Source organism: Grus americana, chromosome 6 (genome assembly GCF_028858705.1).
Source record: "Grus americana isolate bGruAme1 chromosome 6, bGruAme1.mat, whole genome shotgun sequence".
Lineage (NCBI taxonomy): Eukaryota > Metazoa > Chordata > Aves > Gruiformes > Gruidae > Grus > Grus americana.
In genome coordinates this window covers 3,029,523-3,049,310 of record NC_072857.1, presented here as the reverse complement: position 1 = coordinate 3,049,310, position 19,788 = coordinate 3,029,523, and the positions used below count along the sequence as shown (strand labels likewise).

Here is a 19,788-nt window from a genome sequence, read left to right as displayed (position 1 = left end):
GTGTTTTTGTTTTCCTCTAAATTATGCTTTTGTTGTTGTTGTTGTTTTCTATCTAGCTTGTTCAGCAGTAAATTTCATAACTGATGTATAACCAAAATAAAATTATGTAAAATTACGTAACAAACATCACCCTGGCCACCATCCTGATTTTTTTATTAAAATGAAACAAAGTTTGTCTGTTGAAAGGGAACTTTAGGCAGAATAGCAATTTCCATCTTTTTTCTCTACTTTTTCCAGGTGAGAATGCAGGAAGATGCTGCTGTCCTAAACAAAAGAATGATCACTCAAATGGGAATGGCACCAGTTCCTGAGAGCTCCAACACTATGCTTCCTCCTTTCCAAGAAACATCTTGTGATTTGCAGCAAAGAACTGAACCATCTCTTGGTCAACAGGCAAAGGATAACCTCAATGTCACTGCTCAGGGTGATACATCGGTGGACGCCATCTACAAAGCAGTTGTAGATGCTGCAAGCAAAGGAATGCAAGTAGTAATCACCACTGCTGTTAGCAGTACAACACAAATGAGTCCCATTCCAGCTTTGAGTGCCATGAGTGCCTTCACAGCCTCAATTGGTGACCCATTAAATCTTTCTAGTGCTGTCAGTGCAGTAATCCATGGAAGAAACATTGCCGTTTCTGATCATGAAGGTAGGATAAGGAATACTAGAGGAACACGAATACTGAAGAATTCAGAGCACGGTAAAAATTCAAGTGAAGGGGATGGGTATGAATATTACAAGTCAACAAGCTGTAACACACCCAAAAAACAGTGGGAAGGGGAGCAAAGTCCTGTCAGTGAGATAAATAGATGGAAATGCGACGAGTTTCTAGACCACTCGACCCATATCCGTAGTAGTCCTTGTCACGAAAGGCCCAATAACATCTCCACACTGCCATTATTACAAGGCGAGCAGCATCAGATACTGTTATCACAGCGAAACTGTCAAAGTGATAAAATGTTGGAGGAGAATTTCAGGTATAACAATTACAAAAGAACTATGATGAGTTTTAAGGAAAGACTGGAGAACACTGTGGAACGATGTGCACACATAAACGGAAATAGGCCTCAGCAGAACAGAGGATTTGGGGAGTTGCTGAACACTTCTAAACAAGACCTGATTCTGGAAGAGCAATCTCCAAGTTCCTCAAATAGTTTGGAAAGTTCGTTAGTTAAAGACTATATCCATTACAATGGAGATTTTAATGCCAAAAGCATTAACGGGTGTGTGCCTAGCCCTTCAGATGCTAAAAGCATCAGTAGTGAAGATGACCTAAGGAACCCAGACTCCCCTTCTTCAAATGAGCTGATACATTACAGACCGAGGACGTTTAATGTTGGCGACTTGGTCTGGGGCCAAATCAAAGGACTGACTTCGTGGCCTGGAAAACTAGTTAGAGAAGAGGAAGTTCACAATTCATGTCAACAAAACGCTGAGGAGGGGAAGGTATATTTATATATATATGCACATATCTATCTATCTCTATCTACACATTGGCCTATGCCCATACAAATGTTTATCAAAACTATCTCAGTGCATTCTTTATTTTTTTTTCTTTGTCTCTTATTTTAGTAATACCAAATGGGGTTTTTTTCATAACTATAGCGTGCAGAACTGAATTTTTCCCATTGGTAGAAGTTTCTCATTAGATAACTATGCCATGAAAGAGATTCTGTTATGGCGTGATTATGCTTTACTGACTAATTTGTGCACAAAAACTTGCTACACAAAAAATGTTGTTAACAAAAAATTGTTTAACTTACATTGTGTATGTAGTTGAACTTCTGGCTGTGTCCAAAGAAACTGGTATGGAGATATCTGTGTTGAAAACTGCAAAAAGGAAAACTGATCTAATCATATTGAGGAGTCTGTAATAAGTAAATATTAATAAGTAAGAGCTTGCTGATTGACACACTCTTTAAAAGGAAATGCATGTGCATTTTCACCTTGAAAGGAGGTTTTGACTATCTTTGAATAGTGAGGAGAGCATTCCAATTTGCTCTTTCATACTAAAATCAATTTTCTGGTGTCAACAAATCATATGCTTGTTGGGGAATATACAGAAAATCCAGTTATCGAGGAGTTATTGGTTATTTTATTATGATAAATATTTCAAATTCTGATCTCCACTACTTGTATCATATTATATTTTTGTAGTTCTTGTAAAACATTTCACATCTTCCATATATATAAATATTTTTAAGTGCCATTTTATAAAAAGCAAATTTTAAAAATATGTAAGCAGAAAGGAAAGATCTAATGAAATAACATTTTCCCTCTGACACAAAGAAATCAAACTACTTAAAAATTACATCTTTTTTCCCCGTATATCTACCTAGTACATTCCATGACAAGTCATCAGAATGTAAGAACGATGATAGCAGGTTGGACCAAAGTATTTCTTTCCCCAAAATTTGGCCAAGAGTAGATATCCACAGTAGAGAGAGTACAAGAACATGTTGAGGAGCGCGTCTTCACCAACAGCCTCCGACTCCCACCAGTGTGTAGCTCAGGAGCTTCTTGAGCTGGAACTGGTGTATCTACATGTAACCACTGCTGGTCTTACTGGAGTTTCATACTCATAGAGTTATCTGAGGTTGATGCGCAAATGTCATTTCCCCAAACAGCCCAACAGGTCTTTGATGAATTGGTGCTATAAGTAACTGGGGTGATGTTTGGCCAGAATGGTTTCAACCCTAGTTGGAGAGAACTTTGGTCTCTCTTTACAGGTGGTTCCTCTGTTGACCTCCTTAGCCACAAAGGTTTCAAGGAGCTGAAAAAAGGATTTACTTTAAAGAAATCAACATGCTTTAGTAACAATATTTGAATACGTAAGGCGTCCTTCCTTATAAAGGTTAGATCCCCCAGTTACAAGTCAGTTTATAAATTATAGGCAAATGAGAGAGACCACAAACTATAAAACATTAAACAAACCTGGAAAAATTAGATTTATACTATCACTGTCCCCTACGAATTACAAATACAGTAATTACACTGCACATGTGTTCCCAGTTGCATTTATGTATGAACTTCACAAAATTGTGTATCCATATCTATATAACTGCTTTGATACATTTTTAAGAGCGTATTTTTTATAACTTTTGTAAAGGGGTGACATTTTTTTCATTTACATTCCTTAGCAATTTTATACGTTTACTCCCCAATTTGTGGATACCAGAATGTATAGTTGCTTTTGTGCAAACCCGCCGCCTTTAATTTTGTGTCTCTTATGTACATTGTATAAGCATTGTGTAACATTATATTCAGTGGCACAGATTTTATTGTAAACTGAAGCACAAACAAGAGGGAAGCAACCTGTGGAAATGCATACATTGCTGCTCATGCGGTACCGTCAAGGTATTCTCTTCATCAGAAAGTCCCACGTAATGGATCACCTCTCACATCAGATGGCCTTTAATTTAATAATTTTAATTTTTTTTTAAAAAAAGTATGTCTAATTTTTTCCAACAAGAAGTACAGAGTGAACAAGGTCAAGGGCTGAGGTTGAAAGGTGGGATACAGGGGAATGTGAAAGATGTGAAAATGTGCATGTGCTGTCTAATAGTTCTGTTTCTAGTTGAAAATAGGCAGCAACTCCCATGCACAGTGGCAATCTATACACATCTTCAAACACTCCCGTAACATGTTGTACAGCTGCATTCTTCAGATGTTTGGGCAGCTCGGTCTGAAGAAAAAGGGGAAAAAAAACCTCAACAACCTTGAAAACCAAAAAGAAATGACCTTGAAAACCAAATGGTCTTCAGAAATTCTGCGCATCAAAACATCTTGAAAGGTTACAAGTCACGGTGGGAGTCATTAGCAGTAGTTCCGAATATTGTGTTTTCTGCAGAGCTTTCTTAAAACATCTTTTAAAGTATTTGTATAATGAAATGTTGACCTCCTATATTGTAACATTAGTTTTGCTATGCTGTCGGGATTTCATGGTACTTTGTATATACTCTGTTCTTTATATCATACATAATTTGACTTTTATTTCCATTTAAAAGACTTTGGGTATTAAATGTAATAATGCTTCTGTTTGAAGAGCAGCCAGAATGGCGTTTCCCTAACAGGAGAAGGGAGGAATATTCCACCTTTGTTTCCTAATGAACGCTCACTTTTTGGCTATTGGAAAATTAAAGAGGAACCCGAGGGAAGTGCAGCAGTAGCAGCAGAAATTTCTGAAAAGGAAAGAAGCAAGCCTGAAGCTACATGCTTCCAAAAAAGGAGGATGTGTATTTCACTAAGTAATTAATTTGGTTATTATCCAAATCCAATCACCTAAAGAGGAACAAGGTTTTGAGAGCAACAAAGTGGAAGTCAAAGGGCATCTGTGAGCAGCGGTTATCTGTTGTTAGTGCCTAGTGATTCTTACAGGACAAGTATTGCTCTCAGTAGGACTTCCCATCAGTTAAACTGTTGTGGCTTTTTTTAAAACTGAGCTTTTATTGTTCTATAGGTAATAATGGGTGTGATTTATCAGTGTCCTGAAAATCCCATTTGAATGTATTGTCTAGTGTTGCGATGGCTTATTGTAAATGAAGGCGTATGATATTATTAATTCAAATATATCTGTTATAGTTGCCTCCAATACCGTGTTATGTTAGCAATTTGGTACTACTTCTTCAAAAAAACACTAGCAGGTTTTTTTACTGTTCCACCATCACAAAATTCCAATAATGAAGATACCGATTCCTTTTTGTTACTTAACAGAAGTCCCTTCTTACCCAAACGTGATATTAGTTCTTCATAAAAATATTTACTACTGAACTTTCTTATGTATCTCATGGCAGGCATTTACAACCGTTTGCAAAGTTTGATCCTTATATACACATATATATTACGGATAATGTACAATTTAGCATTCGTGACAACTCTGTCGCTTAGTAAAGTATCCAAAGTAAAGGATCAAGCTGATTATGTTACTGCCCTTTAATTCCGTTCAGTTTGAAAAATACAAGTTTCTCCTTCAGCTGTTTTTCAAACACGCCATAAAATGAAAGCTTGAGCTATAGTGTATTGCAGACAGAGTCATGTTGCCTCCGTTAAGACATTTTAATATAGGAGATGGAACGTATAAGCTTCTGAAGGCGGTTTGCTCATTCTGTGGTGTTGCGTGCCTTTTCTTCTGAGGTTTATCCTTAGAAAAGCTCCGCAGGTTTTAAGTAGAGAGTATTTCTTACGTATGCATTTGTATTTTTCCAAACTGCGATTAGGAGAGGAATTATTTGAAGTATTTGCAGTCTTACATTGAAAGTCAGCACAGTTTTAAGGGAAAAGTGCTACAATCTGTGGCATAATTGAATCTATTTCATGAAAATAGAAATCTTGCCTCCCCGTGTGCAGATCGCACCATTAATGACTCTTGTCTCGTGAGTTCCTGAAACTGCAGAATTCCCCAGTTTCATTATCAGATGCATAAGTTCAAGACGTGAAATTTGGTCTAAATATTTATTATATTGGGCCTTATTTCTAGAGATTTTGACAACTTGCTCATTCATTAACTTCACATTGTCACGTCTAAAATTCAGTTTCATTGTGAAAATAAATTATGCAGTAATTGAAAGGCTGGGTTTAGGGGGAATTTGCATTTAAATTTATTTTTCGGATTGTATATAGGCATGCTTAATAAATTTGTATTTATAGAATTAATTTTCCTTGTCTCAGAATACAAGCTGTACTTTTTAATGAAACAAATGCTATATAAGGTTCTTGTTAAGTTATGCAAAGCTTAAAAAATGAGTCAAGCAAAATGTGGCAATACTGACAAAGAAAAAGGAATTTATCCATTCATTTTCTTTAAACTGATGTGTTTAAATACCTTTTTTGTTTTTACAAGCAGAAATGACTGAGCCAAATCAAAATAATATGCAGAGTTATGTGGACTAATGTTTTGAGAATGCAAATGATAAAATCATACAGATGATACAATTAATTTTATTTCGTGTTTGTATTGTTTGTACTTGTACTAACGGGTACCTGTGCAGTGGTGCCAGTGATTCTGTGCAGTGGTTCATATACAGATTGCTTAAAAGATTGTATTTCTGGTTGATTTTAAGAGAACTTAAATTTCCAGTTAAAGTACATTAAATACCAGCTCAGCATCTCCGTTGAGCACATGCTCAAATTAATTCCTGACTCAGCAGATTGCTAAAGTATATGCTTAAGTAAAAAAAAAAAAAAAAATCAAAAATACCTTTCTCAGGACCAATAAATTAGCTGCTAAAGCCAGCTCCAGTTAAGACTCATAGATTCATAATGCATAAATAAAGCTTATCACCCTGCCCGCACCCCTGTAAAGGTCTTAAGCCTTTTAACTTAAGTACGTACTGTGGCTCTTCTGAAATAGGAATGAATTTGGCCATGCCATTCGCTGCCTTGTTTAACACTTTATCCAGGAATCTGAGGTGATGTGAAAAGTTTTTGTGTTGATGGCATCTGTAAAAATTGTGTCATGTGTACGAGGCAACTTGGTATTTTAATGCATTCCATGTGGTCTCAAAGGCATAAAATACATTTGTAAAATGTGAGTACAGAACGTGAGACTTTGCCAACAGTGTTCATATTAGTAATATAAAGGCAAACAAGGTTTGAAAAATACTCTTTTCCTTCTTAGTTTTGTTTTCCTAACTGTCATGGGTTTGTTTTTTGTATTTCTATCGCTAGTGGTGTGGACGTCTAGAGAAATTGTAATCCATACATATATGTATGAGGGGGTGTATATAGCCATACATTAGTTTATCCTTTGCTGGGAAGGTTAGTGTCTTATGGATGCAGTGAAAATTAGGCTCCGTAATAATGCATGTCTAGCAGTAAAGTAAAAGCAGTGTTTAATAATTGCAGGTCTGGGTAATGTGGTTTGGTGTTCATACCTTCACTCAGGTGGAGCCAGAGAAGTTGAAGACACTAACAGAAGGTCTAGAAGCTTACAACCGAGCCAGAAAAAGGAACAGAAAGTAAGTAAATGCTCATTTATTTCCTACTGAAATGGAATAATTAAATTCTTTTCCTTCCTAAGATTCTTATTTTGGGGAGCTTAGCAGATTGGCCAAACTGAAGAGTTAATTTTCTGACTTCCTTGTGTTGGTTATGATAATCATCTGAGATCATTGATATCTGCATTTTTATTGCATCTTCTGATATTTACAGTAGCCTTTGTAAAATGTCAGCCTACTTGTTTGAGCTTTCATGTGTAGGATTTCTAATTTACAGCAAAAAAAGTTATTACATCAAAACTATTCTGACCAAATACAGTTTTTTAACAAGATCTGCCCTTCTTATCTTTTCCTTCTCCCTCTGGCAGCTGCTGCTGCAGGCAGAGCACAGGTTTATTCAGATAAATCCAGTTTATTTCCCATAGCTGAGAGGCGTTTCAGAATTTGTGAAATCTGACTGTATTTGACCAGACAAGGGGCTCACTGCAGAGCTTTTCTACTCTTTGTGTCAGACATGTGTGAACTGTTTGGTTTTATCTTGTCTTTTAGCTTTTATCATAGAACCATAGCATGGTTTGGGTTGGAAGGGACCAACCAGTGCCACCCCCCGGCCATGGGCAGGGACACCCTCCACTAGCCCAGGTTGCCCAAAGCCCCATCCAACCTGGCCTTGAACACTGCCAGGGAGCCAGGGGCAGCCACAGCTTCTCTGGGCACCCTGTGCCAGGGCCTCAGCACCCTCACAGGGAAGGATTTCTGCCTCACATCCCATCTCCATCTCCCCTCCTGCAGCTTCAGGCCATTCCCCTTGGCCTGTCACTCCCTGCCCTTGTCACCAGCCCCTCTCCAGCTTTCCTGGAGCCCCTTTAGGGACTGGAAGGGGCTCTAAGGTCTCCCCGGAGCCTTCTCTTCTCCAGGCTGAACAAGCCCAACTCTCTCAGCCTGTCTCCATAGCAGAGGTGCTCCAGCCCTCGGATCATCTTGGTGGCCTCCTCTGGACTCGCTCCAACAGCTCCATGTCCTCCTTGTCCTGGGGACCCCCGAGCTGGACGCAGCACTGCAGGGGGGTCTCAGCAGAGCGGAGCAGAGGGGCAGAATCCCCTCTGTCAATCTGCTGGTCACGCTGCTGGGGATGCAGCCCAGGACACGGTTGGCTTTATTTACAAATATACAAGGATAGAAACACCATGAAACAGTAACCAGTAGAACAGGAACCATCAACGTAGACAAAAAAGAGGAAAATGGTTGACTTTAGGAGAAAAAAAAACATTTGGAGAGCTATAAAAGGATAGAAAACTAGAAATTATACTAAGATTGGATTTGTTCTAGGATTCTGTTGCTTATTTACAGTGAAAATACATTACTTTGAATCTGTGTGAGAATTTAAAGTCAGCTTGCCATACTTGTCTTTAGCACAATAAACACAGGTTTAAAGGAATTAAATAATTATTTGTCTTCAACTCCTTTTAAGGTGTATGCTTTTCTTCTATTTGTGTGTCATGCAGTGCTAAAGAGAAATATTTTTTATGCCAATGAGACAATGTTGGTGGTTGTTTTTCCCAAGATAATCCTCAAAATATCTTAGTGGAGTTTAAGGGTGTGTGCTAAGAACATAGAAGGGCTTTTGGCAACTCCCCAGTTATTTGCTCGTGTCCCTGAAGCAAAATACGTGACTCAAGTAAGGTGACACCAGGAGCAAATTTAAAGAAGTGTTAAAGTTGAAATAAACAGTACAATTTAAGAAAAACTCCCTTTTCTAATTTGCATTTGTATATTTAGCAGACTGCGAGGATTGTCTGCAGTTCCACTGAATCCAGGGGCCTTTTTCTGTGGCGTGTCTGGTTCTGCCCCATTGTTGCCCGTAAGCAAACACGAGATATCAAATATCCCGGATGCTCTGAGGCACCTGGTCGCCCCTTTCATAGGGTTGCTTTACAGCCCTTACGGGTTTTTCCTCCATATGTCTACTTGTACTTATTTCATATTTCAAATCTTTTGGTATTTCTTCATGGACCCTTTCTCTTTTACCTGAGTACTGCTTTAAATTTATTTGAAAAGTCATTAATCTCCTTATGGCTTTCTCTCTGGTATATGTCTCTGTAGTATCTTCTTACACACAGGTCCAGATTTTTAAAAACATTTAGCATTAGATACAATTGCTACTTGTAGAGTCCTCCTATTTCTGTTTCCTGCCTGTGTAAGTACTCCGCACTTAGGCATATGACGTGCTGGCATCAAGTTGAACACTTCTGTAGTAAAGAAGATATGGGTAAAGAAACCCGCGAGGCATTTATGTTGAGAGAGCATGGACCAGCACCACATAGGTCCAGCGTGTTTAGCAGAGCAGGGTTAGCATCCAGGTCCTCAAAGTGACATTCAGATACCTTAAGCCCATAAATTATTCTTTGTGTTCCTGCAGTTCTTGTCTCAGCCCTAGTATATTGTCCAATTTTGGCAACAGATGTTGCTTACAGGACTACTACAGTAGTCTCCGCTGCACACAGTCTTGACTCTGTCTCCAATAATATTTATTATTTATATTCTATATTAAAATGAAATTAAAGATGAAAAATGTCTGCAAAGCTAAAAGCTGTCTTGTAATAAGGATGTAATAGGATGCAATTCAACTTGCACCCTCAATTCAGTTTTAATTTTTAAAAGGGGAATGTTTTGTGTATTCAGTTTCTTAAGTTTCTAAACAAGACACTAGAAAAAACAGTCTTTGTTGCACATTTGATCAGCATAGTCAAATGTGTTAGCTGTACTGCACACAGCTTTGTAACTTCAACTAATAGCATGGCCTGAAGCACTTTGTGTGGCACTTCACTAGAAAATGGAAAGGTGTTTTGCTTGGGGATATCTCAGAGGCACGGTGCGACTCCTACACCGTCATATTTATTCTGGGCCTTGGAGGAAAATGCGCTGTGGTGCAAACCGCTGAGCCATCCCAGCGTGTCTCAGTTCCATCTCGTCTTAGCCGTTCTGTCCTTTTCCGAGCCATGTCTCTCCCTGCTTCCAGCTTCCACGACACAGCAGCTTCCTCACCTATCTGGTCGTAGTCTCTAGAAGGTTATCTGCTGGAGGCCCAGTCTTCCCTTATCAAAGCCTCATCTGAGCCAATCTTTGCTCTCCACAAGCTTCATAGTTATCTGCATTCCCCTGTCCACTCTTGTTCTCCTGTCCCACTGCATGCAGAGCACCTTCCACGGGTCATACCCCATACCAGTGCCGCCGCCTCCTGTGGTTTTCTGTTCCTCTGTGTGTTATTTCCCACACCACACTTCTCTTTTGCCAGGAACGTGCCATTTACCATCCCTACCGTCACCATCTCTGCCATCCGTACTAAGTTATTTCAAAATGAAGTTTGAACATGGCTTCTTAGCGTTCAACAGTTAAGTCTCTGATGTCTCTCCGTGTTCAAAGCTGAACAGGACTCCAGTGAGGGAAGAAATAATGCATCTCTTCCACCACCTTTTGAACTTCCAGCTCCAGTCAGTCTCCATCCTGACACAGTCTAAGTCTCTGTCTTCTCTAGATGTGAGCCTTGTAGCGGCTTGCCCCACGCTGTTAGAGACAGGCAAGGTGGACGCACTCAGACAGCCCCTATTGTCGCTGCAGGAGCTGCACAGGGCAGCGATTGCAAGTCAAGTCTGGAGTACGTCCACTATGGGAGGAACTTCAACATGACACGTGCTCGGACTTCGTTCTGGTGGTACAATTTGGTAAAATGTGAAGGGGTCCTAGTAGGGAGGAGGATTAAAGGAACACTTCTGACAAAAAGGTTATCCTCCCTTCCCAAGGGAAGGAATCTAAATCCTTCTCCAAAGCCTGATGGCCATGAGAAGTTTTCTAAGAGATGCTGTGCTGCTTTTTCATGAGAGGAAGAAACTGTTGCTAGGATCTTTTAAATGTAATTTGACCAAAATTGTGATGTTTACAGGTTGGTTTGCATCACTAGAGACCTGATGCGTATGTTTATCTGATGTCAAATTCTCAGGTTTTTAGCTGCAGCGTTTTGTCTGCAGTAGATGGATATTTCAGTGATGGACACTTCTGAAACTTTGATTTGCTCAGGGGCAAATTTTTACTCTTCGTAGTAAAAGGAAGATGATAACGCTGTCCAAAGACTACAATTCAAATGATCACTTGTACCTTAACTACTTTCAAATGGTTGTTTTGACTAATAGCAATAATTTCATAGATACTGTAACACGGGTGGATTGCTGACAGAGCATAATGTTGATTAAATAACTTTACATCACATATAGGTAACTTGACATCAGAAATCTGCTTCTAAATGACCTGCAAGTCAGCAACGTTATCAATTATTAATATATCTGCATTATAAATAGAGTTATAGTACCTTTCTAGGAAGTTATGCTGCCACTAAACAATTCTGTTCATCACTTATAATATCTATGGGCGCCTTTGCTTGTCCAAGTTGCGTAGCTTAAACTTGTTTTTGCAAGCAGTCTGGCTCAAGCAGCTCAGATACCCAGGTGGACGTCAGGCTTTGCACGAGAATCTTTATTTCAGTTTATCTTATCATTTCTCTGGTTGATTTAAGCTAAAACAGGATACATAATTTTAAAGTTGCACAAAACTCCTTTACCACTGTTTTAACTAATTCATTCAAAGCCTTAGTTAAACTTGTGCAACTTCCTCAGCGTATGAAGTCCTGTTATACCTCACTTTTGTGCAGCAAGGTCAGCAAGGCTTCTAGCTTTTTTAATTTTTTGTGCAATTCATGCCCTGGTATAGCGCAGATAACCAATGCAAAATGGCGTTAGGGAATATCTTTTTTGAATAATGGATAACAGACCCTCTGATCTCCTATCTTCGATCTCCCAGCTGTACTGATGGGTATGAAAATCATTTTGCTGAACTAGGGGGATGGAATTACTGTACAGCAATGCTGGTCATATAGTTTGTCTGTGCTACTTCCTTGTCAGTCTTGTGCCAATGCTTTTAGTTACTATAAATGTTTAAGTCCCAGGGAAGAATGTCCCAGGTGACATGATGATATTTCTTTATTAAAAGGGAAGATTTTTTTTTAGAAAGTGTCTCCTTCTGTGAGGGCCAGTCCTAGTGACCCAACTGTCCTTGCCAGCTTGGGACGAGCTGTTCTCTTACCTGTCTCTGCCATTATCTTCCCTCGTGGGACAGACAGCTCTGCTCCTCCTCCTCCCCTCATTCCTGCATCTCCAAAGCAAGGATAACAGAACTTTCTTACTTCCTGAGGATATTGTGATGGATGCTCATAACAACATCTCTCATCTTCAGGATGATCTCTCTCTCATCTCTTATTCAGCCATTTCTCTTCATGCTCATTACTCATCTAAATGTACCTATTGAGTTGAAATCATGAATGAACCAGCCTATCTAAATATACATGTATATGTGCCTGCTTTTAAGCACAGATCCTCAAAAAGCTGTTGATAAACGATGATAACACGTGCTCAGGTACTGTTTACTAGCTTAAAACTCTCAAGTGTGAACACGGAGGCACAGAAGTATGACCTGTTGTGCAGAGCATGGTGTTCCAGTGGGAAACTTCGTTAAAGAAATGTACAGAAATCAAAAATGTCACTGTAAAATCAGATGTGTATGGAGCTGCCCAATAACTTGGGGTAACTTTTGGTTTGGAAGAAGAAAGTCCTCTCCTTACCTTTACTATAGCCCTCAGTGCGCTGTCATTCCGGGGTAAAACCAGCAATGTTTTAGAGGACTAATACGACCTATTTTCCTCTGGCTATTTAAAGTTAGAAGAGATATTTAACTTTGAGCTTTGTGCTTTGGGTAAGAGGAAAACTTTGCAGCTCACGCACTGTTTTTTCCAGAAGACGGCAGTGTACGTATTTAGTCCTTCACAAAGGTATTGCTGAAATGTAACCACGTTTACAGACTAAATGCAGCGTGTAACATGGAGTGGGAAGCAGGCAGAGGCAAACTGGTGGTAGAGGGTTAGTAAGACTTGAAGACTTTGAGAAAGTCCAGAGTAGCTGGAGTACTCCTTGTCTGCTCCTGATCAAAACCCGTGAGAGTCTGGCCCTTTGCTAATGATTTTAAAAAGAAAAGATCACACAAAATGCTACGTTACCGTGAAGTACTCTTGCTTTAGTATGATTATTCATGGATGATCCGTCTTGTGGATATTGCAACTAACCAAACAACTCATTGAAGTGCTGGCTTTATTTTTTTCTTCTGTAATTACAACACAGGCCTTTAATTTGCATAATATTGCGTATAGGTCTGGTCTTGCTATTTGTGCTATAACAACCTGGGAGGCTCTACAGGTAGTAGAATATGTCCAGTGAGTTAATGTGTTTATTATTAATTTTGTTAAATTTTTTTTCTGTTACTAGGAATTACTAACGGCATTATTTTTTTCTTCCTAGAAGTGGAAAGCTAAATAACCATTTAGAAGCTGCTATACACGAGGCCATGAGTGAACTAGACAAAATGTCTGGGAATGTAAGTTTCTTTTCACGTTGGCAATAATCTCCTTTTGCTGTGTTTCTGCATGTGTGTCAGTTGAAGACTGGGGGTGTTGGTTTGGGTTGCTTTCTAATTTTGTTTCTGTTTTCTTAAATAATGTGGAATTTTCAATATTTCTCCTGCATTGAAAAGCCGTTTGCAATGTCTGATCGTTCTGAAAAATGGGAAAAGCTGTAGAATTTTAGTTGCGTTGCCAATGATGTTATTTTTTTACAAAGGTAGATTCCTGGTCATACTTTTACACGTGCAGCCTGATAATATTTGGATCGGTTCCAGTCCCCCTCATATTCCATGGGTTTTCTCTGACTAGTGACACAAAATCAGGCTCACTTGCTTTTCAGTTTGAGCAGCAAGATATTGAAACCACATTTAAAAGCATCATTCTTTTGAATGTAAAACTCTTTGAATAAAGTTTTCCTCATGTGAAGTGAAATATATTGTCATGAACGGTAAGTTAAAAAGAAATGAGTATTCCTAATATCAAATCTAACAGTGTTCTTTCTGCAGTAATTACACTGTTATTATATAAGCCCAAGATCTTTCTAACATAAAATTTGGTTTATATAAAGTACTCATTTTCATGTTTAAAACACGGCTGTAATTTCATGAAGCACACTTAGAAATGCAAAAAAGTCTATCACAGCACATGTAACCTCCCATATCTTATCAGTGGTATTATTCAAATTATTACTTATAAAACATTTGAATACAGAAAAAAGAGTCCTTTTCCCTGGTATTCGATCCCAGTACTGGAGATGCTTGTACATGTGCGTATGTAGAAAGAGGAGTAAAAGTTCAGGGGAGCTTCTGGCTTATATAAAAGGAACTGTATACAGAACTGCAGACTTAAAGCTAGTTTCTGAACCACCAAGAAATATTAAATAAGTTATTCAGTAGCTTTTAATGGCTGCCATAAGTAATAACAAAATCAAATCTTTTGGTTAAACTTCTGAATTTTACAAAATGAGATTGAGTTTTGATTTAAAACGACGTGTGTTTTTCTCTTGCCTTTCGAAGGAGAGCAGGGTCTGATTGTAGGCCTGTTACAAATAAATACGAGATATGTGTTTGACACACGCATCTTCCGGGTCGGTTACACCACCACTTAAATGTTTAGACTGGACCACTCTGCCGATACTTTTTTTTTTTCCCCCCACTTATAAATCCAGTAATAGTAAAAACCGTATGCTATGTGCTTTTTAACTATGATATAAACTGGCTCAGGGGAAACTGCTGTAATTGGATTTGCTGATCTAGTTGTTTCGTAACGCAGACAAGCTGATGTACCAGCCTGCATGTCATTACATAGTCTTGATTTATATTTTAATTATCTGGTCACAAAATTTGTGATCAGGTTGTATTTCCATAAAGATTATGATTCCTAGAAACACTCATAGGGAATCAACGACGCTCTTTTTAGTGACTTGCATTTTTTTCAGCTACCGCTGTTCAGGCATCAGTTCATTTTCGATGAAAAGCATGTGCAAATAAGATAATTAGCTAAAGCACTATTGCTAAGAGCCAGTAAATACGTAGTAAATGTTAGCAGTCTGAAGGAATTCAGGACGGACCCAAGGAAATAATTAGCACATTTGTTGCTGTTGCCTGGCTGCTGTTCAGAAGCTGCAAACCGCTCTTCCCAGAACAGCAGCTCGCTTCCACCGACAGATGGTGGTGGTATTCCGCGCTAGACACGAGCGCCTTCCTCCACGTCTCTCCTTCCAATTAGGTTGTGTTTTTCACGGAGCAGTCAGTGATGAAAAACTGTTTCACACTCAAATTAACCTAGCATTTAGCTTGAAATTGAATATTTCCTTTTAATAATTAGATGAAGACAGAGTTTGCTAAACACAGCTTGTTCCTTCATAATGCTACCGCAGACCTGCATTTGACTTCTTTTTCCCTGTCAGCACTATTTTCTCACCACCTACTTCCTACTTTATTGCTCTTGGCACGATGAGGTATAGAGGTTTGTCTCCGAGAATTTGACAAAATTGCAGCTTGGGGTTCAGTTCCCGATTATGTGGTTTCACAATTACTGTAGCTGGTACCTTTCTCCAGCATAGGAGAGATTCGAGATGTACAGCGGCATCCAGCATCAACCTTTTTTCTCCCCAGTGCCTTAAAGTTCTTGAAGTTCCTTTTAATTCGGGCTTCCGTGTAGACCTGAGATAATAAGAACCGTTTCATAGCAGCGCCTCAAGCAATCCTGTAGCTCGTTTATTACTGGCTCGTTACTTTGACCAATATTCTTTGCTAACTTCTTAATATACTTATTTTTAGGTCCACCAAATCCCACAGGGAGACAGACAAGTGAAGCCTCCAAAACCCAAGAGGAGGAAGATCTCTAGATAACATTGAATGTCTTTGTTACTGGTCCAGTACTTATCAAAGTGAACGTGCACATAAGTCTATGTGTAGGTATTGATATAGACGTGGTTATATCAATATTTATATGAAGACAGATAGATACCATCACAGGGTGCTACGCGGATTAGTGGTACAATATTTTTGATGATTAGGAGGGATAGCGGTTGCTGGATAAGCCAATCAGAAATCTCGAAAGGTTGCAGTAACAATGTCAGATGATTACTGAAATTTTTTTCTATAATACTAAAATTGTGATTATAAGAAATAGTCCAAATGTTTCTGAGAAATTTTCATTGTGTATATAGATAATACAGAATTTCATGGTGATATCTGAAATGTAAATATTGTACAATATTGTCATGTACAAGCGTACCTAATGCACACTTTATCTTTTATTGTACAAAAAATAGTGTACAAAATTCTTTGGTTTCTATTGAGTACACATACAAGAGACTACCAGTGTAAAGTGATAAATAAAAATACAGCCTAAATGCTTTTATATGATAATGTAAAAGATGCTGTTTTTGTATTTAACAGCAGAGAGAAGGCATGATTATGTAATACCTTAATTATGACATACACTTCACGCCACTGAGTGTTCATTGATACTGTCTGTTTGGAATGAACCTTGCCTGGAAGTACTGTACTCCATTTCAGGTCTCTGTAGGAGAGTGCAACCTTGCAGATTCCTAACGGGATGTGGGATCACAGCTCTAATTAATAACTCAAAGGCTGCAACTGTCGGTTGCGTTTTTATTTACTTAACTTTTAAAGTAGAATGCTGTAGATTTTATTAAAAAGAAAAAAAGTAGATGGACTATTTTAGTCAACCATTTCTGTAGTTAAAGTTTCATAGCCACCTGATAAACTAAACAGTTTATATCCCCCGTAACGTTGACCCCTCAAAACCCCTAGAGTTATTAGCTTAAATTATCTAACGTCATTAACCATCGTGTTTACTTTTAAGGGGGCAGAGGCCCTGCTTTAATAATGTGATCGGTATTGATTACGGTTTGGTCTTGCAGTAGAATGAAAGGGCATGCTCCGCAGCGTTCGTAAAAGGAATTCCAGTATCCATCTCGCAGTATTAAAACAAAAACTTAAGGGTGGCTTACAAAACTATTAGCAACAGTAATTTTTATCAGTATTATGTAACATATCAGATTTATTTTATTTAAAAAGAATTATTTATACCATTAACAGATTCTTATATATATTAATGTGGCTGAAATGTGCAGGTTAAATCTATTAACCAAATTATTTATGTTATATTAAGTGAGAAATGTGAAACATATGTAGAAAAAATTAATACGCTACAGATTTAAAAGTCTAAAGCTATGAGCCATTATAAAATTAACGAACGGAAGTGTAGCACAACATTATTTCCATTTTATTTCATTTTTCTTTTTAACACGGATGGTGGTGATGGTGACGGAAGCAATGACATCCTCTGTCTTCAAGGCTTCCCGAAATAACTCTCAGTTCACCATTCCCGGTCCCGGGGTTGGAGTCCGTAACCCCTACCTCTTCGTCCGGGACCACCACTTACCTCAGATTTCCATTTTTTTTTTTCCCCCCCCCTCCTGAATTCCCGAATCTCACTCTCTAGCTAAGGTCTGGCAGTGATCAGCATCCTGGGAAGCTGGCGGTATCGCCGCTCTCCAGATACCCGGCACTCGGCGCCAGGATCACGAGTCAGTGCTCCTCTTCCCATCCGCCTTGCCCAAGTCCCAAACTCCTCTCTCTGAAGGACGTGACCGAGACCAGCCGTCCCCGAGGACAACGGGACCCGGCGGCTTTCCCAGCCTCGGCTCTCGCGTGCCAGAGCACGCAGCACTACCTCTGGGCTCGGCCCCGGGCTTTCTCGTGGCTGGCAAAACGGCTCTCGCTCCTCCTTCCCCCAGCCCGAGGGATCGCAATAGCTACACTGGCTACAGGGGCCTGGAGGCAGGAGCCCTTCCTTCCGCGGGGTAGGTTCATTTGTCTTCTCTGTAACGCCACCGTCCTCCATGCGAGCTCGTGTGAAGTGATTGAGTTTATTCATTTTTTCTTTTTAAACAAAAAAAAAGTGGGTTTTTTTGCTTTTCGGGGACGTAGCTTAGCTCACGTTTTTCCGTTCCGAGTTGATGTGTTCGTTTCAAGAGTCGATGTTGTCCGTTTTCCACGCCAGCCCGCTTTCCTGCTGTCTGTCCGCACCCGCATGGGTTTTCATTCGTCACGACGTGCGTGCGTGTGTGCGTGTGCGAGCGCCTGTCTCGATTTAGTTCCTTTCCCCCTTTGCTTTCTGTCCTAGAACCGAGTTTGTATTGACCGACCCTTCTTTTGGCATTTTAACTAATTAGGTTTGTACTTTCTCACCAATGTATACTTTACATCAGTAGACTATGTAAAGTATTTTTGTGCACTTGATTTCATTGGTTAATAATGGCATTGATGTGGGTGCTAGGAGTAGTTTGTTTCAGTCCATACCAATTTTTTTCTCTTTTAGAGTTTTTATGGTTTCATGTAAGCAGTTAATGTAAATATTGTGAGCATTACAGGTCATGCAGTGTTGTAACATTTTAAAAAATGTTGCACCTACTTTACGATTAAAAAACTGGTCACTCATACTTGAATTTTGCCCATAGAGCCATTTCTTTCTCTTTGCATTAAAGCATAATATACTTTTTTGATGGAGGCCCAACCCTTCTTTCTACCTTATTATTTTTTGTTTAATAAATCTATATTTTTTCTAATAGAAGACTTAAAAATGAAAATTTAAAAAATACTTTTTGCCTACTTTCTAATTTAAGAGAGAATTCCTATATTTAAAGGTGGAAAAAAAAAAAATACTCCATTGTGGAAAGTGGAACAACACTTTATTTGTCATTAATATGGCACAATCACACGAAACTGAACTGGCTGAGTAAAGCGAGCCCACGACGTCAATCAGTATCTCGGTAGATTAGGGAACTACGTGATTCTCTGAGGATGTAAAGTGTTACATATTCTTGTCTATTTATTTATTTATTTATTATGCTTTCTTTTGCGAAGTGGGTGACAATGTGGTTGAGTCATTCAGATGACATTCAAATTAAAGGAAATATTCCTCTTTCTATTATGGTGCATTTTGTGAACACCATAAAAAAATATTTTCATTTATTTCAATGGATTTTCTTCATATTTTCACTTCAGACAGAAAACGTTTGGCTGGTATCAGCTGCAAAAATAATATCCACATAGTTTTAAAAAAAAAAAAAAATCAAAAAACCCCACCTCTGATGTCCCAGGTCTATCATCCTCACAGTCTAAGGTTTTAGGGGTTAAAAAGAACTTAAAATTTAAAGGTATTTCCTAAATCAGCTTTGCAGAAGGTTTATAAGTAATGTGATATCCTTTTGGAGTCCCTGAGTTTGATGGTATAGAGGTATTAGAGGGCTCGTGGTGGACTGAATTACCTTAGGACTGCTACCTTTCTTAGCTACAGTTTGTATTTTGCTATGTAGGGTTGTAATGTGAGAATTCCAGAAGAGCAGTAGCATAAAAGTGCTTTTCTATTTTTTAAAAAAACCCATTCTAGTCTTACTAAGAATTAGAGATTTTTTTAATATCAGTTTTGTAATTTTTGATAAAGTTGTCAATATTATGATTAAATCACCAGAAAAAAAAGTCACTGTGATGTTCTCTTCGGGGCAGGGACTATGTCTTCCTATGTATTTGTGAGATGCCACGATGGGACGCCCAGTCTTAAATGGGGCCACGGGCACTGCTAGCAAATTAAATAGCAACCGCCAGCGTTGAGGTTGATTTAAATGCATAAAAGCCAAGAGAATTCACAGTTAAGACCGCAAATCCGATTACCTGTCCTTAGTTTGCCTGCCGTGTCCTCCGTGAAGGCAACGTCGTCGGGTGCGACGTCCAACGGGTAAGTGGAGGAAGCCGATGGCTGTTGAAGTTTTTGCTCACAAAACCCGGGACCTTCTCGTCCAAGTCAGACCAGATGCAC

The 19,788-nt window shown here is 38.9% G+C and overlaps 1 protein-coding gene across 13 annotated transcripts in view; it reads left to right on the top strand.

The window, feature by feature from the left end:
* MBD5 (methyl-CpG binding domain protein 5) overlaps window positions 1–19,437 on the top strand; it is a 145,503-nt gene extending 126,066 nt beyond the window's left edge. For 11 of the 13 annotated variants that reach the window (XM_054829849.1, XM_054829851.1, XM_054829848.1 and 8 more), the window contains 4 exons: window positions 238–1,446; window positions 6,844–6,956; window positions 13,334–13,409; window positions 15,717–19,437. In XM_054829849.1, coding sequence (XP_054685824.1) covers window positions 238–1,446; window positions 6,844–6,956; window positions 13,334–13,409; window positions 15,717–15,788 — 1,470 coding nt within the window. In that variant the 3' untranslated portion in view covers window positions 15,789–19,437. The remainder of the gene's footprint in view (window positions 1–237; window positions 1,447–6,843; window positions 6,957–13,333; window positions 13,410–15,716) is intronic. The other 2 variants (XM_054829854.1, XM_054829852.1) reach the window with 1 other exon arrangement.
* The last annotated feature ends 351 nt before the right edge of the window (window positions 19,438–19,788 follow it).